The sequence below is a fragment of the Equus przewalskii genome, chromosome 10 (genome assembly GCF_037783145.1).
Source record: "Equus przewalskii isolate Varuska chromosome 10, EquPr2, whole genome shotgun sequence".
NCBI classification, from domain to species: Eukaryota; Metazoa; Chordata; class Mammalia; order Perissodactyla; family Equidae; genus Equus; species Equus przewalskii.
In genome coordinates this window covers 5,649,956-5,675,247 of record NC_091840.1, presented here as the reverse complement: position 1 = coordinate 5,675,247, position 25,292 = coordinate 5,649,956, and the positions used below count along the sequence as shown (strand labels likewise).

General features: G+C 54.8%; 1 protein-coding gene and 1 long non-coding RNA gene across 10 annotated transcripts in view; both read right to left on the bottom strand.

Moving 5' to 3' along the window:
- Nucleotides 1–572: 572 nt before the first annotated feature.
- LOC139073830 (uncharacterized) lies at nucleotides 573–11,169 on the bottom strand. Of its 2 annotated transcripts, none has more exons than XR_011522894.1 (4): nucleotides 11,085–11,169; nucleotides 9,346–9,509; nucleotides 8,778–8,833; nucleotides 573–7,489 (listed from the first exon to the last, which is right to left on the bottom strand). It is a non-coding gene; the product is annotated as an uncharacterized lncRNA (long non-coding RNA). The 2 variants fall into 2 exon arrangements; XR_011522893.1 differs by lacking the exon at nucleotides 11,085–11,169 and adding an exon at nucleotides 10,443–10,564.
- A 4,420-nt stretch (nucleotides 11,170–15,589) lies between these two features.
- The window catches only part of CYGB (cytoglobin), a 26,255-nt gene continuing 16,552 nt past the window's right edge, over nucleotides 15,590–25,292 (bottom strand). For 2 of the 8 annotated variants that reach the window (XM_070559928.1, XM_070559927.1), the window contains 4 exons: nucleotides 24,874–25,253; nucleotides 19,773–20,004; nucleotides 19,277–19,440; nucleotides 15,590–16,910 (listed from right to left, as the gene is read on the bottom strand). In XM_070559928.1, the coding sequence (XP_070416029.1) occupies nucleotides 16,877–16,910; nucleotides 19,277–19,440; nucleotides 19,773–20,004; nucleotides 24,874–25,016 (573 nt within the window). In that variant the 5' untranslated portion in view covers nucleotides 25,017–25,253 and the 3' untranslated portion in view covers nucleotides 15,590–16,876. Of the gene's footprint in view, nucleotides 16,911–17,766; nucleotides 18,863–19,266; nucleotides 19,441–19,772; nucleotides 20,005–21,088; nucleotides 21,351–24,311; nucleotides 24,412–24,873; nucleotides 25,254–25,292 lie in introns of those variants that run through there. The other 6 variants (XM_070559933.1, XM_070559930.1, XM_070559931.1 and 3 more) reach the window with 5 other exon arrangements.

Sequence of the window (25,292 nt, the reverse complement as noted above, 5' to 3'; positions counted from 1 at the left end):
GCACTCAGCTAGTAATTAGGGAAATGCAAATTAAAACCATGACGACCCCTAGCATCCAGATCTGTGTCGATAAAGAAGCCACCACTGAAGGAACAGGGGAGGGGAGGAGGCACCTGGAAAAATGGCGGCTCCAGGTCTGGGGCAGGGAAAGTGTGAGAGGAGCCTGGGACACCTTGTTTGTGGCAGAAAGCAAGGAAGCCTTCAGAGATTAATGGGGTCATGTCAAAAGGACATAGGGAGCAGTGAAAGGGACTCCCAGGGGTCAAATTGTAACAATTTGAGCATCAAAAAGAAAAAGCATTGTAGGTGATTGAAATACATCGAAATCATGCAAGGTCATGTGTTCCTGAGAAACTCTTGGGACCCCAATGGGATATTTATTAAACCAATATCTTACTTTGAAAATTGGTGAGTAAGGGGAAAGACACAGCATCTATCCTGCCTTTCCAGCAGAAACTGTATTTCAAAGTAACCAAATAGCCCTAATTTGGAGGAAGGAAGCTCTGCTTGATAGAAGAATGCCCGCTTATCAGTTATTTATGGCTGCATAATAAATTACCCCAAAACTTGGCTGCTTAAAACAACACACTTTATTATCTCACACTTTCTGTGGGTCGGGAATCTGGGCATGGCTTAGCTGGGTCTGTAAAATGGAGGTATTGGCTGGGCCAGTGAGCATCTCAGGGCCCGGCTGGGGGGGATCCACTTCCAAGTTCATCGGCAGGTTCACTTCCTTGCTGGCTGTTGTCCAGAGGCAGGGCTGACTTCATGGGCGTGTGACCTGTGCCAGATTTAATGCTCTGCTGCGTACTTTCATCTTTGAACTTGTGTTTTGTAAGTGAAGTCCAACGGGAGGGTGGAGCGTGCCCGTGAGCCCAGGAGATCCGCCATATGCACATCCACCGCCATTCCTTGCAGCCCCATCCTCGTAAAGCGTTTGAGATGCCCCACGTGTGCAGAGTTCTTGGGGACCCACACCGTGTGGGGGAGAGTGCAGTGAGATTCAGGGTGAGCACGTTGAGGGAGCCACCAGCTTCCATACAGAGTCTGGGTGGAATCCAGAAGTGAAGTAGAAACGGTTGAGTTAGTTTGGTGCGGTGTTTCACTGTTCCGGTAAGAACGAAACTCGGTCCGTATGTACATACCGGCGATGAGATCCCAATGGTGTCAGTCTGACGATTCTGCACATGAGCTAAGTCAGTGCTCTTATTAACACTGGAAGACCGGCACTGTGCAATATACAGATGAACAGTAAAATTCATGCTATAATTTAAAATTTCATTTTAAAGTAAATGACATTAATAAATGACATTAAATAGCAAATAAAAAACACCATGACAAGTCAAAGGAGACCACAGAAGAAAGAAAAAGGTTTATATTTTGGTCCCTTTAATGACACCTTTTTCCTGCCTTTTAAACGGGGGGGTGGGGGGGGGCCCACATCTTCATTTGCACTGGCTCCCGGAAATCATGTAGCCAGCACTGGCGGACGCCTCCCTCACTTCCCTGCCGGGGGGGCCTTTCCACGGGGCCCCTTCCCACTTTCCACCTGAGCTGGCGTCCATCAGAGGAGCAGGTGACAGAGCTAGAAAGGGCCAGCAAGATGGAAGCTGTCTGTGTAGCTTCCCTGTGGCTGTGCTGAGTTTCTGAGGGGGTCACTAGGTTCGTGTGCTCAGTGAAAGGAGCCAGGCACAAAAGGCCACATATTGCATGATTCCACTTATATGAAGTATCCAGAATAGGGACAGAAGGCAGAGTTAGCGGTTACCAGGGGCTGGGCACCGGGGGCCGTGGGGAGAAACTGCTTAACGGGTATGAGGTTTCCTTTGGGGCGATGAAAATATTCTGGAACTAGATGTAGGTGGTGGTTGTGCAACACGGTGAATGTGCTAAATAACACTGAATTGTTCACTTTCAAATGGTTAATTTAGGGGCGGGACCAGTGGCACAGCAGTTAAGTGCGCACGTTCCACTTCAGTGGCCTGGGGTTCGCCGGCTTGGATCCCAGGTGCGGACATGGCACCACTTGGTAAGCCATGCTGTGGCAGGTGTCCCGCATATAAAGTAGAGGAAGATGGGCACGGATGTTAGCTCAGGGCCAGTCTTCCTCAGCAAAAAGAGGAGGATTGGCAGTAGTTAGCTCAGGGCTAATTTTCCTCAAAAAAAAAAAAAAAAAAAGAAGAAGAAAATAGTTAATTTTATTTTATGTGAATTTAACCAAAAAGAACCCCACCCGGTCTAGCCCACACTCAGGGAAGGAGATTACATACGGGCATTCTTAGGGGGTGAATTGCATTCCCCCTGGTTCATATGTTGAAGTCCTAATCCTCAGAATGAGATTTTATTTGGAAATAGGGTCATTGAAGAGGTAATTAGGGTAATTAATGTAGTTAACATCATTAATGTAGTTAAGATGAGGTCATGTGGAATAGAGTGGACCCCTAATCCAGTATTACTGTGTCCTTATAAAAAGGGAAATTTGGACACACACAGGGAAAATGCTGTGTGAAGACTGGAGTTACGCTACCACAAGCCAAGGAACCAGGAGAGAGGCCTGGAACAGACCCTTCCTGAGTGCCTTCTGAGGGAGTGTGGCCCTGGTGACACCTTGAACTTGGACTTCTAATCTCCAGGACTGTGAGACAAGAACTCTGTTGTGTCAGTCACCCAGTTTGTGGTACCCTGTTACAGCAGCCCTAGCAAACTGATACAGGCACAAATACCAGGAGGCAGGGCTCGCTGGGGGCCACCCTGGGGGCCGCCCACCCCCCAGCTGATAGATGTGGTAGGAGTAACCAGATCAGAAAACCATCGTGTTACACCACGGAGTCAGGCGGTGATTGCCATGTATGTGAAAGGGGAAGCAGACATTCATTGGTGACAAAGCAAAACCACAAGGATTCCTTTCTGCTTCCACGTGGAAGGATCAGACTGCCGTCACCTATCCCAGGGGTCAGCCTTTCATCACTTGTGGGACAACCAGACGCCCGGTGTCTCCCTGTGGGATGCATGTAGCAAGAAGCACACAGCTTCCCCTGTGGTGATTTCTGGGCAGCAACGTTTGAACTGACTTCAGACTAGTTCTAACTTCCAGTTTACAGGAGATTCAGGGGCTGGAGGCACAAAATACAAGACACGGTGACAAAGTGAGCAGCCCCCAGCAGGGGGCTTTCTGCAACAGCAAGCAATGCAGTGACAAAAGGGCTGTGCTAGATAAAAGGAGACCCAAGGGACACGGCCACCTGATGTAAAGTCCTGGTTTGGATAAACTAGCCATAAAAATATCTTGAGACAATTAGTGAAATCTTAATATGAATGTTAGATGATACTAAGAAATTGTTATTTATTTCATCAACTGTGAAAATTTGACTTTGGCTATATAGAAAAATGATTTCACTTTTTAAAAGATGTATACTAAAATTGTAAAAAAAAAAAAAACTATGATAATTCTTTAACAGGTGAATGGCTAAACAAACTGTGGTCCATCCATATGATAGAATATTATTCAGCAAGGCCAGCCCTGTGGTCTAGTGGTTAAGTTTGGTGCGCTCCACTTTGGTGGCCCAGGGTCACAGGTTTGGATCCTGGGTGTAGACCTACACCACTCGTCAGCCATGCTGTGGCAGTGACCCACATACAAAATAGAGGGAGACTGGCACAGATATTAGCTCAGGGCGAATCTTCCTCAAGCAAAAAGAGAAAGATTGGCAATAGATGTTAGCTCAGGGCCAATCTTTCTCAGCAAGGAAAAAAAAAAGTTATTCAGCAATAAAGTGAAATGAGCCATCAAGACACAGAAAGACATGGAGGAACCTTACATGCGTATTGCTAAGTGAAAGAAGTCAGTCTGAAAAGGCTACAGACTGTATGATTCCAACTATATGACATTCTGGAAAAGGCAAATCTACAGAAACAGTAAAAAGATCAGTGCTTGTCAGGGGCTAGGGGAGGGAGGGATGAATAGATGGAGCACAGAGGATTTTTAGGGTGGTGAAGCTATTCTGTTTGAAACTGTAACAACAGATACATGTCATTATGCATTTGTCAAAACCATAGAAAAATACAACACAAAGGATGAGCCTTAATGTGAACTATGAACTTTGGTTAATAATAGTGTATCAATATTGGCTCACTACGTGTAACAGATGCACCACACTAATGCAAGATGTTAGTAATAGGGACGGGGCAGGAATTGGGGGTGGTGTGGGTATATGGAACTCTATGTACTATCTGCTCCATTATTCTGTAAATATAAAACTGTACTAAAAAGTAAAACCTAGGGGCCAGCCCCGTGGCCAAGTGGTTAAGTTCACACGCTCCGTTTCAGCGGCCCAGGGTTTCACCGGCTCGGATCCTGGGCACAGACATGGCACCACTCATCAGGCCCTTGAGGCAGTGTCCAACATGCCACAACTAGAAGGACCCACAACTAAGATATACAACTATGTACTGTAGGGGTTGGGGGAGAAGAAGCAGAAAGGGGGGGGAAAGAAGATTGGCAACAGTTGTTAGCTGAGGTGCCAATCTTTAAAAAACAAAAAAATAGTAAAATCTATGAATTATTTTTAAAAATGATGAGATATTTTTACCCAGTAAAATTAGTACAAATTAAAAAGATTAATAATACTCAGTATCGACAAGGATATGGGTAAAGGGCACTCATAAACCATTATGAGCGCAAATGGGTAAAACCTTTTTCAAGGCAATTTGGCAGCTTCTATCAAAACTTAAAATTTTCCTACCTTTTGACTGAACAATTTGCTTTTAGGACTTATGCGGACAAAGACATTTGCTGCAGCATGTTTAAGAGTGAAAAATCCAAAACCACCGCAACGTTCAACAATTAGGGATGGGTTTAATAATAGTATACACATCCTGTAATAATTTAAAAATATATAAATCGGTCTCGTCGCCTGGTTCCCGGCACAGAGCTCCTAAATTCCTTGGAATTTCCTGAGTGACAGGAGCGTCTTTTGTTCTAATGAGGTGACTCTGGGTGGGCTCCTGGATGGCAGCTGGTCATGATTCGAAGCCATGATTAGAAGCTTGGACCTTCCACCGCCATCCCGCATCCTCCGGGGAGAGGAGATGGGCTGGAGATTGAGTGAATCATGCCTACATGATGAAGGCTCCATCAACTCCCCAAAGTACGGGGCTTGGAGAGCTTCCAAAGTGAACACAGTCACGTGCTGGGAGGGTGATGCGCCCCAGCTCCACGGGGACAGGGGCTCCTGCACAGATCTTTTCATCTGGCTGTTTGTTTCTATCCTTTAAATTATCCTCTGCAATAAATTGGTAACAGCAAGTAACCTGCTTTGCTGGGTTCCATGAGCTGCTCTAGCAAATTATCGAACCCAAGGAGGGGATCACAGGAAACTCCGATTTGTAGCCAAGTCTCACAGAAGCTGTAGATAACTTGGGGACCCACGACTTGAAACTGGCATCTGCAGTGGGGGACAGTCGGGTGGGACTGACCTGTGGGGTCTGTGCTAACTCCAGGCAGTTAGTGTCAGAATTGCTGGGTGTGAAAACCCACACATCTGGCGTCAGAAGTGTTGGCAGTGTGAGCAGAGGAAAACAATGAGTTTTTCCTAAAAAACATCCACACAACTGAGTACCAAGCGGCAGTTTTGAAGAACGTGGCAGGCCTCCGCCCACGGAGCCGGAGAGATCTCTGCCATAGACCGGATGTTTGCGTCCCCCAAATTCATATGTTGAAACCTCATCCCAAGGTGGTGGTATTTGCAGGTGGGATCTTTGGGAGGAGATTAGGTCATGAGGGCAGGAAAAGGAAATACCTAAAGTATGATTCCATTTCCCTAAGATAAAGGTGTGTGTGTACATACACACAATTGTGCAGAAAAAGGATTGGAAAGATACACACATACGCATTCGTGGGTTGCCTCTGGGGAAAGAAGCGAGAGTGGGAGCTGGTGAGCAACAGAAATGGCTAAGGCTGTCGAGGGCGAGCTGCGAGCCAGGCACTCGCCACTGCTTCCTGCATGGCGACTGACGCCCCTCTGCCTCCGGACAGCCCCGAAAACTCAAGTCACCTGCTCAAGACCTTGCAGGGGCAGGTGGAGCCTGGAGAGAGTCTGTCATATTTTACTTTATATTCATAGACACTTCTGGAATCTTTTACAATGAGAATATATAAATGGATACTTACGTAATTAAAAAGAGAAAAATAGTAAAGAAAGAAAAAAAAACGAAATCCGTGGCCTGTGTTCTTCTTCCTCCTGGGACCTGGTCCGTCCCCCTCCTGCTCCGCCGTGGCCTGGCGCCCTGACCCCAGCTGCACTTGGGGGGATGCTGGTCACCACTAGGATTCCAGCTCCCTGGGGCTCCTCCAAATAACTCCCAGGGGAGACTCTGGGCTCAGCAGAAGAAGGAACAATTAAAGAGCTGGCGGGGCGCCAGGTGTCATCTGGCCCCTCACTTTGGGCTGTGGTGACTGAGCCTAACAGAGGGCGAGACTTGCCCGCAGTTGCACAGTCATTCAGGGGGGATCTGGAGCCAGTCTGGTTTCTTGACGCCAGTCTGAAATGGGGCTGCCCACGAGGCCACCCTCTGCCCTTGAGAGACACAGCAGCCTGTTCCCAGGAGCTGTGTTCTCTCGAGGCTCCCGAAGGCCTTTCCACGTCCCCAGAGGGCGGCCTCCGTCCGCTCCTCCCGCAGAGGTGGACGCGCAGACTGGGTCCCACTGCTCCTCCCAGGCTGCCAACACCTGCCCTTCCACCGGCGGCCCAGATCTCAGTTCAGGAGGAAACGGAGGACGCGGCAACATCTATGAACACGCGCTCTCTCCCTCAGGCTCTGAGAGGCCTTCCTGCCCCTCCCCTCGGTCTCAGATCCCAGGTTCCTTACGGGCTTCATTAACACCCCCCATTATAGCTGCTGCTTCTACAGGGCCTCTGGACCTGCAGGCCATTGGAAGGCCTGAGTTGGGGCTGGCACGCTTGGAGGAGGCACTGCTAGGCTGCTGGGTGGAGACGGGCTGCAGGAGGTGACTGTGGAAGCCGGCAGGGCAGCAAGGAAGCCAGGCGAGGGGTCAGGGCCAGGGATGACGGCTTCCTTCTCTGCTCTGTCTGCTTCTCTCCACTAATGGTGGGAGTTGGGGGTGGGGGGCTCGGATTTCGGGGTCAGCCTGGGGTTCATGCTTTGCTTTGTGACTGCGGGCGAGTTGCTAACTGAGCCCAGCTCTTGGGCTATAAAACGGGGTCCTGAGGGCTGATGGAGAACAGATGAGGCCCATCTAAAAGAACACCGCCCCCCGCCACCGGCCCATGCGACTCTGTCCTCACCTGGCTGAAATTACCCTGCTGTTCACATGATCATTACCGTGTTCTTCCTCCCTGGGGATGGACGGTTCCAGGGCAGGGCCCAGCGACTGTCCGGCTCACAGAAGAAGGAGCAGGGCCTAGGCTCATGGTCACGGCAGGTCCCTGCCTCTTCCACAGCTCCTTCCTCCCACGATGGGTGTAGTGGCCTGAAATGGAAGCCCCCAAATTCACATCTACTGGGGATCTGTGAATGCGGGCTTATTTGGGAAAGGGTCTTTGCAGATGTAATTAAGTTAAAGATTTCGAGATGAGGTCATCCTAGATTTAGGATGGGCCCCAAATCCAACGACATCTCGTTAAAAGAGAAAGGCAGAGGGAGATTTGAGACAGACACAGAGAAGCCATGTGACCACGGAGGCAGAGACTGGAGTGATGCAGCCGTAAGCCAAGGGACGCCTGGTGCCACCAGAAGCTGGAAGGGACAAAGGTATCTTAGTCTATTTGAACTACTATAACAAAAATACAACAGACTGGGTAGCTTGTAAGCAACACACATTTATTTCTCACAGTCCTGGAGGCTGGCAGTCCAAGACGAAGATGCCGGCAGATTCCATGTCTGGTGAGGACCTGCTCCCTGAGTCACAGAAGGCATCTTCTTGCTGTGTCTTCCCACCGCAGGATGATAGGGGTCTTGGGGGGGTCTCTTTTACAAGGGCACTAATCACATCATGAGGGCTCCACCCTCGTGACTTAATCACCTCCCAAAGGCCCCACCTCTGATTACCGTCACCTTGAGGATCAGGTTTCAACATATGAATTTGGGGGGGACACAAACAACCGGTCCACGGTGGAAGGATACTGCCCAAGAGCCATCACAGGGAGCGCAGCCCCGCTCACACCTTGATTTCAAACTTCTGGCCTCCAAACCGTGAGGAAATAAATCTCCGTTGTTTTAAGCCACTCACTCTGTGATAATTTGTTATGGCAGCCACAGGAAGCTAACACAGTGAGTAATTCAAATTTCTCCCCAACAACTACCACCACCAGCATCTACTCTAACTCAGACTTTCCTCATCAGTGCTCCCCACTCCCCTGAAAGCAGAACCCCAACTCACTGCCTCTGGTCTCTGCCCTGTTCCAGGGGACTCGCTGGCCTCTCACCTCCCTACTTCCCAGGGCAGGGGCCCCTCTGTCCCCTCCATTCTGGTCTTTTGCCTCCACCCAGCTCTGTCTGCCCCCTCCCCTGCTCTCCTTAACTCCTTCAGCGAACATCTGCCAGCATCAGCTGTGGCCAGGCGGCTCTGGACACTCACGATAGAGGAGCAAGGAAAACAGATCCTGTCTTCAGTTAAAATTTTGATATTTTTTCCATAATGGTTTTTGTGGGCATTAATTTCAATTTTTTAAAATATTGCATTCAAATATTATTTCTCTTGATTCCTGGGATTTTTAACGCCCCCTGAAATTTTGCCCCTGAGGGCAAAATTCACTCACCTCACCCTGGTCCCAGCTTCCATAGGTGAGGTCCACGTCCTCCTGAAGGAGATGTGCTAATGAAGGAGGCAGACATCCAAAAGTGCAAGGTCAGGTCAAGGTCAGAGCCAGAGGAACCAAACCAGGGCAAAGAGAGAGGGACTGGGGCTGCTGTGTCGGAGAGGTAGTCAGGGAAGGCTTCTCTGAGGAGGTGATATTTGCACAGAGACCTGAGCGAAGGGAGGGGGGAAGCTGCAAGATGATGCAGGGGAAGAGCATTCTGGGAACAGGAAACAGCAGCTGCAACAGGAACAGCAGCTCCGGGGCAGGAACATGCAAGGAACAGCAAGGAGGCAAGGGCAAGAGGGGCTAGAGCAAGATAGCAGGGGGCACGAGGGAAGCGAGGCTGGAGAGGTGGGCTCTGGACCCAATGGTGCCGGCCCTGTGTGCGTGTGACTGTGCGAAACTGTGGGAGGGTCTTGATGGGGCGGAGAGGGGCCAGCCAAACACCCGGGGAGTGTGTCAGGCACACATTCTCGGAGTCCACGGCTCTTGTTGTCCCTGTGTGACCCCGACGTAAACAACTTACTTGTGCAAACTTCAGAAGGCTTCCCGCTGCAAAGGGATCGCACAAAACCGGGGCGGACCATCCGATCCTGTCTTAGTACAAAAATGACGTGGACATGCCGGGTACACTGAGCGCGGCCCCCGGAAGGCAGCTGAGCATCCGCACTGAACACCGCCGGCCCGCGTCTGGTGGGAGGGATCGCAGGTGAGTTTTATTCCTTCTTTGTGTGTTTCCTTTTCCCCAAATTCCCCGCAAAGATCACAGATTGCTTTTGTAACCATGCAAAACTCCTGTGAATGCTATTTTTAAGACTATGTCTAAAAATTTAAAGCATTATAAAAGTTTTAGTGCATACAAAAGACATCTGGAAGATTGGTGAGGGTGATGGATGACCGGTGGTGCTCTTTTCTAAATTTTCTGAAATGCAGTTAAAGAATTTTTGTTTTTACATAACAAAATGATTGTTTTTTAGCAATTAACAGTATTTCACATTCTGTCTTTGGACTTAGACAAGGTCAAGGGCTCACTTTGCCACCTGCCCTGAGAGGTCCCTCCCCCCCAGCCCTCCCTCCCGGCCCCCCCTCCCCGGCCCCCCCCCACCGCAGGTGCACAGGCCCCACATTGGCTGCAGAAAAGGCTGGAAGAGCAGGACGGAGGGGTGGGCTCCTCAGGCCCCTGTGTGACTGGGTGGCCTCTTGGGGACCCTCTGGGCAGTGGGCGTGTCTGTTCCACATGACGGGTTCATTCGGAGGCCCCAGGGCTAGGCCGGCCTGCCCGCCCCTGTGTAGTCCTTTAGCACACCCTGCTCCACCCTCCCCTGAGCCCCGGGGGAGAAAGGGACGAGGATCCTCTGATCTTTCCCACTAGGCCTGACTTCCGGACTTGCGTGTTCATCTGCATTGTCCAGTTTTAGCAAGAATCCTGCTCAGTTGGTTTAGCTAGAATCCCCCATCCGATTCCTCGTCCTTCACAATCCTTCCCTGCCCCCAGCCCCGGTGATGTCTGATCCCCCCCCCACCCCGGGCTGCCTCCAGCAAGAATCCTGGCAGGTGGGTTTAGCCAGAAGCCGCCTCCCTCCTGGTGTTTCCTCTTAGTAATTTTCCATCCACTGCCCCTACCCTGCTCCTTGGCTGTAAATCCCCGCTTGTCCACACTGTGTTCGGAGTCGAGCCTGGTTCTGTACTCAGGTCTCTTTCCTGTTGAAATAGTCCTGAATAAAGTCTGGTCTGACCACTGTAACTACCGTCCAGCTCTAGTTTTTCTTTGACAAAAGTTACCCCAGGGGGGCGCTGGCTGCTCTCACTTCAAGTTCTTGGTGCACGTCTCTGGAATCTCACACCTTCCTCATCATTCTGCCCAGTTCCACAGCTGAGACCTTCTCAGCTCCCTTCTCTCCTCAACCCCACTGCACCCCCACCCACCAGCTCCTCAGGTAATCAGGTAATGACCTTGACTCATACTTCACTGAGTCAGCCTGGTGCTCTCCACCCCCCCATAACGTCTCCCCAGCCGCCTCCCCACCTTCCCAAGCAGGTCCTCTAAGGCCACCTCCTTCTCCTTCTGGAGGACTTCACTCCTGAAATCCTGCCCCCTGCCCCGCGTGCACCCTCGCAGCCTCCTTCGCAAATGCGCTGGCCCCTCTCTCCCCTGACTCCATGTTCCCCATCTCCTCTGTCCCTGTCTCCCTCCCCATCCACTCCTCCACACCCTCCCCCTGCCCCCCGTCAGGCTTCCCTCCCCTCCAGCCATGCTGGGCACACCTTGCCTCTGTCCTCACAGCTCTGGACCCTGCAGCAGTGCTGACACAGCTGGGCAGGCCACCAGGAAAGGCTTCTGGGCAGCTCTAGATTTTGTCCCATCCCCTGACCCCACTCCCTCGCTGGCTCCTCTCTTACCCCTGACCTCAGGGTCAAGCACTCCAGGGCTCTGGCCTGGCCTCTCTTCTCTTCCCACACTCTCTCCAGTGATCTCATCCAGTCCCAAATTTAAGTCCCAGCCCTGACAGTGTTGTCACGCTTCAGGCTGCAGCATCCAGCTGCCTCCTGGATGCCCCGTGTCTCACGTGGACAAAGCAGAGCTCTTGCTTTTCCTCCTGCCAACACCTGTTCTTCCCAGGCTATTTCCCCCAAGAAAATGGCCACTCCACTCATCACACCAAGCAGACCAGAAACCTTGGAGTCACCCTCAGATGTCCTCTCTTCCACCCGCCACGTCGAATCCACCAATAAATCGTGTTGGACCTACTTCAAAAATAAATCCCGGATCTATCACCTCCCACCACCTCCACTACCCCCACCCCCACCCCCGTTCAAGACTCCGTCCTCCTGCATCCACCATCTACGCACGCACCGTCCACACGGCCGCCTGGCTGTGATTTTGAAGATGTCGCGTCAACTCTCAAACCTGTCCCAGGGAGGAGAGAGAGGTTGCGTATGGTGTGGACACCACAGTGCTCAGGTGGGAGGTAGTCTCAGTTGCACAAAGAGAGGGCTCTTCCAGGAAGGTTCTGGCAAGGACAGGCTTGGAGCAGCCTGGAGGAGGGGGTACCATTTCAATAGGTGGAGATGCTGGGGTGGGGAGGAGAGGGCCGCTCCAGAGTGGGGGCGAGTGAGCAAAGGCCCGAAGCTGGAGAAAGTCAGATCTGTGATGGAGAATGACTAACAGTTTGGACTTGCCAAGTAAGATGAGGGATGTATGTTGGTGCCAGACTGTGGGCTCTCAATGGCTGAGGATCCCAGACTGTCTCTGTGAGGTAATCTGGAGCCACTGGAGATTCTGGAACAGGAACAGGGCCACTTTTGTCCCCAGCAGACTGAGCTGGCGTCCACGTGAAGGATGGACTGGAGAAGGCGGGGAGGCGGCTGCGGAGTCAGGCCAGAAGCACCAGGGCAGCTGAAGAAAAGGTCAGATATGGGGGCTGCGCCCATAGGACTGGGGGCTGTGGGGCGGGGGTTTCGAGTGTGGGAGAGAGAACCCAAGACCAAGAAGTTGAAGCTGACAGGAAGTCATCTGGGGATGATGTCTCTGTCCTTTAGGCCGTTGGTGCTAGTACTGTAGCAGTAGCCATGTTCCGTACCATGTGGCCATGGCTGATTGGACCTCACCCAGGGCAGCAGTAGCTTGTATGGTGGCCTCAGATGAGAGCCTTGTCCACCCACAGACACTGAGAAAGGCTGGATGACACAGCGTCTCTGTGCGGAGTTTGGGAACTGGTTACTCAGTGGTGGGAAGAAGTGGAAGGCTGAGAAGCTGGGCGGAGAGGAGTGGAGTCTCAGAGCCCATGCATGCATGCTGCGGTGGGGGGCGCCCAGCCTCGCGGCTGAGGCTCGGGAGATGACCGGGCCTGGAGCCGCACTCGCCTAGTCCACCCTCCAGTTCCCAGGCTCCTGGGCGGCTGCCCGGGGCCGGTCCTTCCAGCGAGCCTGGGCCCTGTGGTTCTTCCTGATCCCAGAGGCCTGACTCGCGTATTCCAAGCATGAACTTGACGATGCAGCCCCCTGCACTTTGGGAGCCTCAGTGGGCTTCTGTTCCTGCCACCAGAAGCTTCTGAGCTCCTGTCACCAACCCTAAGGGACTGCCTAAGTCCAAACTGGTGAGATAAATTCTTTTACCAAAGATATGAAATGAGCCACAATGAAACCCACGGCCCTGGTAGGTGTGGCTGGGGGACTTCCTTGAGGTCAAAAATGAGGGTTTTTCCGCTGGGGTCCCTCAAACAGGATATACTGGGAAACAGCCTGGAATAGGGTGAAGTGGGTGAGGCTCTTGGCTGGGGCACAAAATTTAAGGGGGATGGTAATCAAGAGAAATAATATTTAAATACAATATTTTAAAAAATCTGTATTAAAACAAAAATATCCATGATGAACAAAAAAAAAAAATCGAAATTTTAAACAAAGACAGGCTGTTGTTTGTTTTAATGATTCCACGTGGCTCTGGTGTCCCAAACCGAGTTTATAGTTGTTGACAAAGGCGAGCCAACAGCCTGGGAAATGTGGGGCTTTATGTACAGTCATTTTAAAAATAGAGCATTTATTTTTTTTCTCCTTGGCTCAAAACACGGGAGGATATTTTCGTAAGTATGTAAGGGGCGCACACTGTCCCCCTGTGCCTCAGGCTGCGTTACGGGCGCTCCCCGCTTTGAAGCCAGGGAGGAAGGTCGCCCCCAGGCAGCCGAGCAGGCAGGTACCTTCTCCCGCGCCGCGGCCCGGGCTCCCCGGGTGCGGTTCCCGCCGCGGCCAGCAGGGGTCGCTGTGGGGCTGCGCGGCCGGGGCCGTCTGGCCGGGAAGGACCCGCAGCCTCCGCACCCCCGTTGCTGACACCCCAGCGCGAGCACGCCACGGGGAGCTGACCCAGTTGCTCAGCTCTTCGGTGACAAGGCTATCCCTGAGTGTAGAGCACAAAACAAAACCCCAGACATTGCTTCCCTACCCCGTAGCCCCCTGCGCCTGGCCTGCCCCCCAACGGAGGACACCTGAGCCCTGCCCAGCATCACCTCTGGTTGGACCTCATCCCCCCTCTCCTCAAGCAGCTTCGCTAGCCCAGGTTCGGGGTGAATCGCTGATTGCCAATGCCCTCTCTCTAGGAGGGGAGCGGAGAGAACCTTTCTCAAGGGCCGCATGCCAAAACGATTCCAGTTTTGCCTGCTTCAGAAGCTTGTTCACCACTCTGAAGCCAAGTGAAGGGAAATGGGGAGGGGGTCTCTCTTCCCAGAGACCACCCCCTGCCCCCGACCACAGATGCCCCTTCTCTTCTCACAGTCCCTGTGGCCCCACAGCCCCACCCACTCTGGCTCCTGCTTGGCCTGAGCTCACCAGAGGCCATGATGCCCAGGACCTGGCAGGACCCCCGGGTTGCTTCCACCTCCCTTTCCTTTGCCCTCTGCCTCCTGAGACTGCCCTCGTTCATTCACCTCCCTTCCTCTTTCCTTCTCTGCCCCTTCTCTTTCAAGACTCACAGCTCATCTTGGCCCAGTCCAGCCTCCCCCCTTCCATTCGCTCTTCCAGTGGCCTGACGGTCACTCTGTCCTGAGCACTCCCACATGCCCAGCATAGTGGCATACGTCCTTCTCCTCCTGGTACCTGCTTTGCAAGGCAGGCCTCATGTTCACCTTGTTTTAAATTAGAGGCAACCGTGGCTCAGAAAGGCTGAGTGACTTGCCCAAGGTCACACAGTATTAGGAGACAGTCTGACTCCAGAGCCTGGCACTGTATCTTGCAGCGCTGCCCCCTGGAAGGGCCCTGGCTGTGCTGTCCTCTCCACTCTGCACTTATGTCTCAGTTTGCACAGCTTACTCTTGGCCCCGTGTACTGGTTGCTTTCTAAGAGTGGTATTTATTTATTCTTTGGATTTCTAGCCAGCATCTTTGCTGTGCCAGGCCCAGGAGATGAACGCGCAGCCTGCATTCAAGTTCACGGTCTGGGAGACAAGACTTTTCCTGTGTGTCAGCTGAATCTTCCCAGGCAGCCGAGAGCCCTCCCAAGGGGCAGAGGCTGCTTCCTGCTTTTCCTGCAGCCAGGGGGTGGTGACCTCCTGGGGGTGGTGACCTCCTGGTCCTTCTTCCAGGAGTTGATGCTGCTGACTCTCGCCTCCATTGTGGGTTGTGACCTCCTGGTCCTTCCTCCAGGAGTTGATGCTGCTGACTCTTGCCTCCATCGTGGGTGGGGGCTGGGCAGACCTGGCCTGAGGCTGTAGGGTGCAGGATAGAGGGCTTGGGAGTGGGGGTCTGGGAGCTGAGAGCTCAGGGAAGATGTTGGGGATAGAGGCTGGTAAGAGCAGACTTCCTTTCTCAAACACGCAGGGGCTGACCCACCACACATAACTTGAGTAGCAGGCCGGCACTTAGCTCTCCAGGTGGTGGACGCCCAGTGCCAGGCCTACAAGGCCGAGGCCCCATCCTTGGCTCTCACTAGACCACTGGACAAGCAGGGCCCTTCCTTTTGAACATCTCTCCCTTGACTCCCCCCTCACTTATTCTGTCCTCACCAGGGAGGAGATTTCCAGAACGAAAGACTAAAAGCCCCCTGACTTTTTTTAATAAGCACAGACACCCTTCCTGCCCCACCGGCCCAGCTTCCAGTTCCCAGCCCTGCGCTCCTGATTAAACAGGCGAGGCCCACCACAGTCGTAAGCCCCAACTCAGAGGGGCCCAGGAACAGAAGGGGGCCCTTGCAGGAGAGGGCTTTCAGGAAAAGGCCTGAGCCCTGAACAAAGGGGGGGAGACAGAGGCGAGGGGCAGGTGGCAGGAAAAGACCAAACACACAGAACAGGAAGAATGAGTCTGTTTAATGACAGTGGCTGGGTCTGGTTACAAACATCAGAAACTACAAAAGGAGGACAGGCAGTTACCGGGACGGCTGCACGGAGACGGTACAGGAGGGGACACAGGCACAGTAGCCACAGCAGCAAAACATCCTTGAGGATGATACACGTGACCAAGGGGCACACACAGGGGTCCCCAGCAACGCTGACCCAGATGTATGGACAGGACCAACCGCCAGCCAGGAGGGGCAAGTGAGGAAAGGCCCTGGGCCCCCAGAGCTCCAGGATGAGATGGAGGCATCTGGTCCTGTCATCTTTGCCCTGCTGAAGAGCAGCCTGGATCCCCCTTCCCACAGGGGCTGTCTTAGTGGCCAAGGCAGATGGGGCTGGCACTGGAGGTCTCTTTACCATGGTCCCTCCTCAGCGCAGTCATCCTGTCCAGAACTTCTGGCCCCCTCTGTCTGCCCTTGCCCATTTTGGGGCAAGTCAAGGACCTACATCCTTTTGGAGGGGGCAGAGGTGGGGAGAGGCAAACACTTTTTGCCTGGAAGTGGAAAGCAGGAATGTGGAGAGCTGGTCAGAGAGAAAGGGCTGGGCTTTGCTGGCAAGCTGGGTCACCCCAACCCTGCCCACAGGCCCGGATCCTCTCTGTGCTGATATGGGAGCCCCATCTCTGCCAGAATATTCTGTCCTCTGCCCAGAAGCATGACCAGGACCCCTCCCTTCCCCACACGCATATGGGCAGAACCGAGGCTTCACAGGTGCCTCTGAGCCCTGCAGATAGACATTATAGATATGTACGTGTATATATATATATATATATGTATTTATATATAGATTGTATATAGAATATATCTGTATATACGGTAGATGTGTGTGTGATACTCTAGATAGGTGGTGTGGAGACCCGCATGCTGGTCGGGCAGATAGAAACGGGGCTGCTTTACTTCCGGACTCACAGACCTGTCCCGATTCCTGCCAGCCGCTCAGCCAGGTCCCTAACCGTGAGTAGAAAAGCTAAGCAGAGTGGGCCTGGCTCTTCAAGGAGGAAGGTTCCCCCACCCAGCAGGCCACCTGCCACCGAGCTGGGGTCAGCATCCAGGCAGCCAGCGCCACCTCCCGGCGGCTGCAGGGGGACTGTGGCAGCGGCAGAGGCAGCTTCTTCCTGGGAAGACGAGTCAGGGATTCCTCCAGCTTCCTTGGCACCCAGAAATGGAGGGTCAAGGAGGGTCTTCAGAACTCGGCCTTCTGCTCAAGGTGCTGCCAGGGAGGGGGGAGGAGAGAGGGAGTCCTATGGCCCCGAGGAGGGCAGCGTGGGCGGTGGGCTGTGGATGAGATGGAGATGGAGGTAACAGGTTACAAGGGGCACGGGGAGGGACCCGGGATCCTGGCAGGGAGGGGAGAAGGGGAGGGAACGGCAAGGCAGCACCCTATCTGCCAGCTACCCGGTGCAGAGCAGTTGAAAGCAACCCACTAGACCCAAGTTCCAATTCCCCTTCTGCTAGGAACCTGCTGTGTGACTTCAGGCAAGCCATTTGGCCCCTCTGAACCCCAGATCTTTTTCTCTAAAATGTGAATAATGTCTGCCTCGCCTACCTCTGTGAGAATTCTATGACATCAACTATGTGAAAGCGTTTCACAAACTGCCAAGAACCGTACAAATGTGAGCTCTTTTTCTATTAATTCTGAGACCCATGCACTCTGGTTGGCCTGTCTGGGTACCCCTTCCGGCCACCCACAGGCATTCTCGGCACATGCAGCGCCCCCAACCTCCCAATTCCCTGACCCACAAAAACACACACAGCCCCCTAAGCAGAGACAGTTCAGTAAACAGTGGCATCTGGCCCACCACTGCTCCCCTGATAAGAGAAGTCGGAGGGAGACCTTCCAGAATTCTGCTCTGTAACCCTCTCCACCCTCTGAGCCCATTTGGACCTTGGCAGCAAGTCGGGTCTGCAGGCCTAGGGAGATATGCCTTCTTCGGGGCCACACCGTGCCCTCAGGGGGACCAGGGGGTGGGAGAGAGTGCAAAGGGATGAGGGGACGATCCCCACGACGTCACAGCTGGGGGGTAACCCAAATGCCAGGTGCCTAGGCCCCGGTGGGAGCAGGGCCCCAGCCAGTCCCTACCCACTGTTGCCCATCTCCATTCAGTCCACAAGAGCAGAAACGAGCAGAGGAGAAGATTTCATCGGTTTCCTAATGTTTGGGGTTTGGCGAGATTTAAGTCCCAGGGGTCCAGCTGGGGCAAGAGAGGGGAGGGGATGGGGCTTCGTGTCGGGAAACGTTGTCCATGTGTTTCTGATTCACTGGGGCTTGTGCCGGCCAGCTCTCTCTCTCACCAGTCCCTCTAGGCCCCTGTAAAAAAGCCCTTTTCTCTAGAAGCAGGAAGTCTTGTCTCCTGGCTGTAAACAAACTCATCTTTGGCGGCAGAGCCTGCCTGGGGAGAGGCGTGGGAGGGCAAGCCCCCTTCCCCCCACTGACCCCTCCCTGGCCCCTCTGGCTGCTTCCGGCAGCCATCCCGGCTCTGCCAGCGCCTCCTCGGGCAGGTAAAAATCTCCTGCCTGCTTCCCATCCACCCCGGGGTCCGGGCAGGTCAGGGCCCAGCTGTGCACATCTGGCGTCGCTGCCTGGCTGCAGCCAGCAGTTCCTGGGACTCTGCTCTCCTGGGGTGGTGCCGATGCGGGGGAAGGGAGCAGGAGCAAGCCGGGCCCAGTGTGGTCAGCGGCAGGAAGGTCAGGAGGCCTGGCCTCCCAGGGCTGCCCTCAGGGGACCTCCTCCGCAGAGCTGCATGAAGCAAGGCCTATGGCAGGCGGTCGGCAGGCTCCGCGGGCCAGCTGCAAGCCCGGGAAGGAGACCCGCCTTTTCCATGGGAAACTGCTGGGAATGTTTCTCTACAAACGCGTGTCCTGAGCTGCTGGCTGACCCCTGCTTCCCATTCCCGCCTCTGCTTCTTTCTCTCCTTCCTACTCCAGCCCTGCCTCCATTGAGCTCCCAGAGCCAGCCGCCCCTTGGGGGCCCAGGGAGGCCGGAGTGTTCCCAGCCGCCATGTCTGGGGGCCAGCCCTCCCCTCGTGCTCTGAGTCACTGAGGCTGGCCACCCTCCTTGAGCCCATCTTCCGGGCCCTCACTCCAGAACTGGGAACCCGGCCTCCGGGGTCAGCCCAGAAGTAACCGCCCTTGCTGGTGTGCGTGAGAGTGACGCCTCCGCAGACCCCGGGTGGGCTCGTGCATGTGCACACATGTGCACATGTCCTTGTGATTCTCCTGGCTCCAGCCTGTTGAGGCAGAGGTGGGAGGGAGCACTGGTCAGCATTAGATGAAAAACAGCCCCATGTGATTGATACCCAGGGAGGAAGTGGCCGGAGCTGGCCTGGGCTGCCTCTGGGCCCGATTAGCCAGCCTTCCCGCCAGCAACCTTCGGCGCCTCTCTGCCGGGGCGGCCACAGTCTTGGGGTGCTCTGAGCACTCCCTTGTTCTAGGGAACGGGATGGCCCTGTCCCAGGGCTCGCAGCTCTGTGTGGATGGGAGTGGGGCCCCTGGGTCTTTTCCTATGGTGCCAGACCCCAGACCCAGCCTGCTGGAAGTGCTCCTGCCCTGGCAGTCAGCCCCTGGGCCCCGGGAGAGATAGGAGACCAGGACAGGGGAGGACACGGCAGGGAGCTGCCCGGCCCACCCTCACCCCTCCTCACGTGGTGGCGTTGGGGACCTGCTGTACCCAGCCCACTTCCTTGTAGGCAGCTGTCACGTGGCTGTAGATGAGGCTGCGGAGCTTGGCCCAGGCTCTCTGCGTCTCAGCTGGGAAGTCATCGGCAAATTCCTCAGCGATCACCTCCAGAATAACCCCAGAGAGGATCTGGGGGCAGAGGGAGGAAGGAGGAGTAAATGCCTGGGTGCCTGCCCCCAACAGCACCCCCTGCATCCCTTCTATCTGGTGTTTGGCCAAAGGGACCCTTCATGACAGAACGGCCCAGCAGCTTTGGGAACCAAACGCCCTCAAGACAAAAGCTGCCCTGGACCCAGCCCCCCCACCCTGCTGCCTGTCCCTGTCACAGCCACGCCAGGGGAAGAAGCTGGGTGGCCCAGTGGTCTCTTCTGGCTGCAGGTGGCTGTAGTGAGTGGGCCCTGGGGGGCTCTGGGGTGGAGCAGGGTGGGCGGTGGGCTGGTGGCACCCACCGGGTGACATACCTTGAAGTACACGGGCTCCACCTTGTGCTTGAGGGCATGGGCTTTGCCCACGAGGGCGAGCACAGAGGACACCTTCTCGGGGTCGTGCAGGTTCTCCACAACAGTGTTGAGGGCCCCCATGACCCGGCAGGCGTGCTTCCGCAGCTGGGGGCTCCGTTCCATTTCCAGGGGCTCTTCCATGTGCTTGAACTGGCTGAAGTACTGCTTGGCCGACGGGAAGTTCACAAAGAACCTGGCAGGAGGGAGGTGGGGGACGCTGAAGCAGGGGGCTGCCTTGGGCCCCACCCTGAAGTGGTCAGGACAATGTGGGGGTTCGGGGGTGGGAGAGGCAGGACCCAGTCCCACCCACACCCCCACCCACACCACAATCATTGTTTTCATCACCGTGTGTAGCTGTCCTTAACACAGACCCTCCCTCTGGCCGAGCTGGCTTCCCACAGCCCCCTCCCCAGGTCCCGGCCGTTTCTATCCACCAGGCTTGCTCAGGCTTGCAGCTTCGTCTCCAGGCCTCTGCCTTCCGTACTTCTTGCCTCCTTTCCAAACCTGACACACCCTTCAAAGCCTGCTGCAGTCACAGCCGAGAGGCTAAGAGCTTCAGTTCTGGAATCACGGGCTGGTGTGACCTTAGGCAAGTTATTTAACTTTTCTGAGCCTCAGTTTCCTCATCCGTGAAATCGCATCATCGTTCCTATCTTGTTGTAAGTTGCTGTGGGTTGTTGCAAGGATGAAATGAGAAACTGCACGTGGAGTCCTCAGCACGGTATGGACACTGGGGTGTCAGTAACGGCTGGCCTTTATTATGATACAGTTAGGGCTCTCTTTAGAAACAAAGTAAGGGTCACCCAGCCTCCTAGAGAAGAAACGAGACTTGGTCCTTCTCTTCCAGGCTCAGTCTCTTCCCTCTTCGCTATCCTGCTTCCCTCCTCAGCCGGCAGCAACTATAGAATGATTGATTTAATTAAAGATACTGATTGATCGGACCTGCCTGGTGTGGTTCTGTAATTACTTCGGGCCAGTACATCTCACCTCTCCGACCAGCCTGTGCACTTCTTGGGACAGACTCAGGTCTTTATAGCTCTCCTCCTCCCCTCTCCAGTTTATCTGAAACTGTCTAATTCCCCCAAATATCACTTTCATTAGGTCACTCTCGTGCTCAAAAACATTCAGTGGCTCCCCATTGTCTACCATCAAAGTCAAAACTCCTTACCCTGGCAGTCCAGGCCTCTACAAACTGTCCCACACCCACTTCTCCACCATCATGTCCACACTCCCCCCTACACGTGACCCATCTCGCTCCAGCCAACAGCTTCACTCACCATTGGTAAAACGTTCCTCGGGCATGCTAGCCGTCCTTTCCTCCCGGTGGAAGGCCTTCCTTGCTCTTGCCCATAACAGCCTTGCCTCTCCTTGAGCACCCAGGCTGGCCCAGGGCTACTGCTTTCCCCTCCAGGCCATTCGTGGGTTCCCTGCCACCATCTACTGCTTCTTCCCTCTCTGCCTGTTGGACTGGGTTGTGGGACCCAACCAAGCCCAGGTCTCACGGAGCCTCTGCCCCAACGCCCGGCCCCGGGCCCTGCTGTTTACAGGATGATGTGATGACATCTGCACTCCCTCTTCTAGCTGGGGCTGGATGTCACGGGACGTCCACGCAGACTCGATCAAACTTACGAACTGAAGCCTCAGGAAATGTGTGGAATGTCTGGGACCTACTTTTCCAGGTTGTTTCACACCTTTGGAGTGTCCCCCTTTCTGATACCAGAGAGACCTGAGAATTTGCCAAAACAGCCCTTTGGCCAGGCGTTGAGTCTCAGAACTGAGAGCTGGAACACATGCAGAAAGAGCATCTGGCCCAGGCCATCCGTCTGGGTGACAAAGGTGCTGTGGCAGGGGAGTGACCAGGACACAGTCCATGTGGAGACCCAGGAGGGCCCCACTAGGAGGCCCAGTGTGACCTTGGGCAAACCACTTCACAGCCTCCTGTCTGCAGAAATGTGAGAGGAGTCCCTCCCGCTCGCTGCTTCACAGGTATACTGGTGAGGATAAATGAGGTGAGGAGTCTGCAAATACACTGGGTTTTGTGGAGAAGCGCTGTAATGAGGGACAAATGTGAAAAACCCAATCCGGACTTAAATGAGGATCTCAGACTTCGGGGGTTTTACACTGAAATAAAAATACTGATTTCTATTTGCCTGGTGCGTTACAATGTGCAGAGCATGTCCACCTGTTACTTCATTTAATTGCCAAAACTAAGCAGGTACTATACCCATTTTACTGATGAGGAAAGAACAGGGAACACTTACTGAGCACTTACTATATGATCTCATTAGTCCCTGCAACGCTCTCCTGAGGGTGGCACTGCTTTTGTCTACACATTCTGGATTAGGAATTGATGCCCAAGGTTGCCCAGCAAAGTAGGTGGTGGGGCCAGGAAGGAGCCCAGACCACCCTTACTTGATGGCTTCCTGCCAGTCTCCTGCCCGGACACCCAGCTCCAGGTTATGGCCCTGAGGAATGACAGACCCAGGGAGTCTCTCTCCTGGACCGGGGGAGTCTAGGGGCCATGCGCTCTGCTCCTCCTGCCTGGCTTCTCTCCCAGCCCCTTCGTGTTTACTCCTGACCCACCCAAGCCAGGCCTGTGCTGCCAGGGAGAAGCCTCATCAGCCAGCCTTGGGAGTTCCTCAGCTCCCAGAGGCATCCAGGCTTCCAGGAGAGCCTGAAATAGGCTTGTCTGAGTGTGAGGGGGAAGGCAGCAGAGTTACAACCGGGAGGGGAGCCTTCCTAGAGCACGGGTGTTCCCTCTGGGTCTCCTCCCCGGCAGGGAGTGGAGGTGTGGGTCTAGCTCAGACCCACGGGCAGCTCCACCACCACCACCACCATCGTGGCTGCTGACTCCTCCATGGGGGGTGGGGGATGGGGGGTGCGGGTGTGGCTGGCCTCAGCCCAGTAGGGAGAGAGGAGGTGAGAGTGACGGGTCAGAGGGCTTGTGCCTCAGGCTCTCACTGGGGCCTGTCCTCGTAGATGTGTGTGTGAAGATAGGTGGGAGTTGCGACCAAACTGAGGGGCAGAGGATCTGGGGAGTGGCCTTTGGGACTGCAGAGAAGCTTATCTTTCCCTTACCCCCAATTTAACGCTCCCCTCCCCAACTGGTCGGGTCCTGGGACAGGAAGAGGAGAAACAGGAAAGGAAGGCTGGTGCGACTTGGGGCTGGCCTGGAGGAGCTGAGCCGGCTCTGGCTGGGTTCTCCCCCACTGGGCCAGGCTGGGCTCAGGCTAACACACAGGTGCGGTCAGGTGAAGTGTGAGGTTATCAGCAGGCCAGATCTAATTGCTATCTCAGGCCTGATGCCTCCCCCAGCCCACACCCAGCCCCCTCTAAGAGTCAGGAATAGGGAACTAGAGAGGAGCAGAGAGAGAAAGAAGACCTGCTGAAAGCTCGGACTCTCCAGAAACAGCTCTGCCCTCAGTGTTCAGTTCCTTCCTCTGTATCCCCCATTCCTGGGGAGGTTGGATGGTGCCCCAGGAGCCAGATCTTGGACACATCTCCTACATGTCCTCATTGACAAATGACAGGGTTTGGGACAGAAAATCTCCCAGGTCCTGTGGACTCTGCCTCCTTTCCTCTTGGTGACCTATGTGCACACCTGGGTGCATCCCGAGGCCTGGCACACCTGTGTGTGCCAACACACGGCTGACAGCAGCACTCGAGGGATGCAGTCTGGCGCATCTGTGACTCCACTACCCACCGGGAGCTTGTGTGGGTGCTCGCTCGTGCGGATCTGCGTCTCCCAACGTCTGATGGCTGTGGGATTTGAAATCCCCTCTTAGCTTCCCCGTCACCCCTGGCTGTGTTTCTGGGCCTGGGAGCTGCCAAAATAGCTGCCCCTTCCTCAGGAATCGTCCTGAAACTCCTCAAGAGTGCTGCTTGTTCTTTTTCCTCCAAAATCTGTTTCTAAGTTAGAATCAGGGTGTCTCACTATGGAGCTTGGTAGAAGGGAGAGAGTATGGGGGAGAAAGAGGAGCCAGAGATGGGGCCAGGCCTGGGAGACAGCCGTGCACTTCAACTGTCCTTTCCACAAGCGAGGTTTCACCCGTCTTCAAATAGTAAGATTGCCCTGCTCTGTCCTAGATTTGACAGCTTGCCTCTGCCGAGGACAGGGGGTTGAGCGCGAGTGTGGTCTGGGGCCTCTCTGCCCGCACCCCCAGGGACCAGCACACGTGGGAAGAGAGCATCGATCTGTAGCTATAGTCTGTTACTAGCTTGTAGGGCTTTGGGACATCAACATTAACCACAGGAACGGTGTATGTGTACCAGGGTGGAGGTGTGAATCACAACACTGCCTCTGTGTGTGTGTCCCTTGGGGGCATCTGGTGCCCGAATGACACATGGCCTTTCCTGTCCAGGTGGAGTTTCAGGGTGGGGCCCTGTCTCCTGAAGCATCTCTCTTTCCCTCCACCAAACTGGGCAGGGATTGTATCCTAGGGACCGTCTGCTTCTCCACTCACCTGTGTCTGGCCCTGAGCTGCCTGCTGGCCCACCTACCTGGGGCAGGAAGCAGCCAGCTGGGAAACTGGACCTCAGCATCTACTCCTTCTGAGCTCCATTCTCTCGCCCTTTGCTCTGTGCTTCGAAGGGGCTTTGACTATGGAAAGGGGTTGAGATGGAGACAGTGGTCTGCTCCTCTTTGTCCCCCTTCCTGGCTGAGCCTCAGTGTTTCTGTCTCTGAAATGGGGAGCCCCCACTGCCCCCATGTGAAGGGCTGGTAAGATGTGTGTCCACGACAGCTTGGCTGGGGTCGCTGGTGAGGAAGGCATGGCTGGCTGAGCACGGAGTTCTGAGGCCGGGGAGAGGTGGGGGACGGAGGTGCCTTCCTTCTGCGTCTGGCTCATAGTTCCTCGTGAGCCCCGCGCCCAAAGCCAGGCAGGGCTCAGCTAGGGTTTCACCCACCCTAAGGCGCCCCACGCTGCCCGCGCCGCCGCCAGCCCGGCCCCAATCACGGCTGGGGAGGTGGCGCCGGAGCTCGGACCCGGGCCGAGCCCGCCCCTGCCCGGAGCCGCTGCCGCCCTCCCTCCCCCGGGCCCGGCCAAGCCGGGGCGACACCTACCTCACCAGGATGGCCACCCCCACGTCCTCGCAGTTGGCATAGAGCCGGGCCCACGTAGCCTGCACCGCCTTCCTCTCCGCCTCGGACAGCTCCTCGCTCCGCTCCCTGCGCTCAATCTCCATCTCGCCCGGCACTTTCTCCATGAGCAGCTCCAAGCCCAGCCCGGCTTCGCTCGGTGGCGGCGGGGCGCGGGGAGCCGGGGCCGGCTGCGTGCTCGGCGGGCGGGCGAGCGAGGGGTAGAGCGCGCCGGAGGGAGGGAGCGTGTCTGTCTGTGCGCGCCGGGTGTGTGTAGTGTGTGTGTGTGTGTGTGTGTGTGTGTGCAGGGTATATGTGCGGGGGGGGGGCGGGGGACCGCGAGCGGGGGGCGGGAATGTGGTCTGCTGGAAAAATGTAAAAAAAAAATAAATCGGCTCCAAACC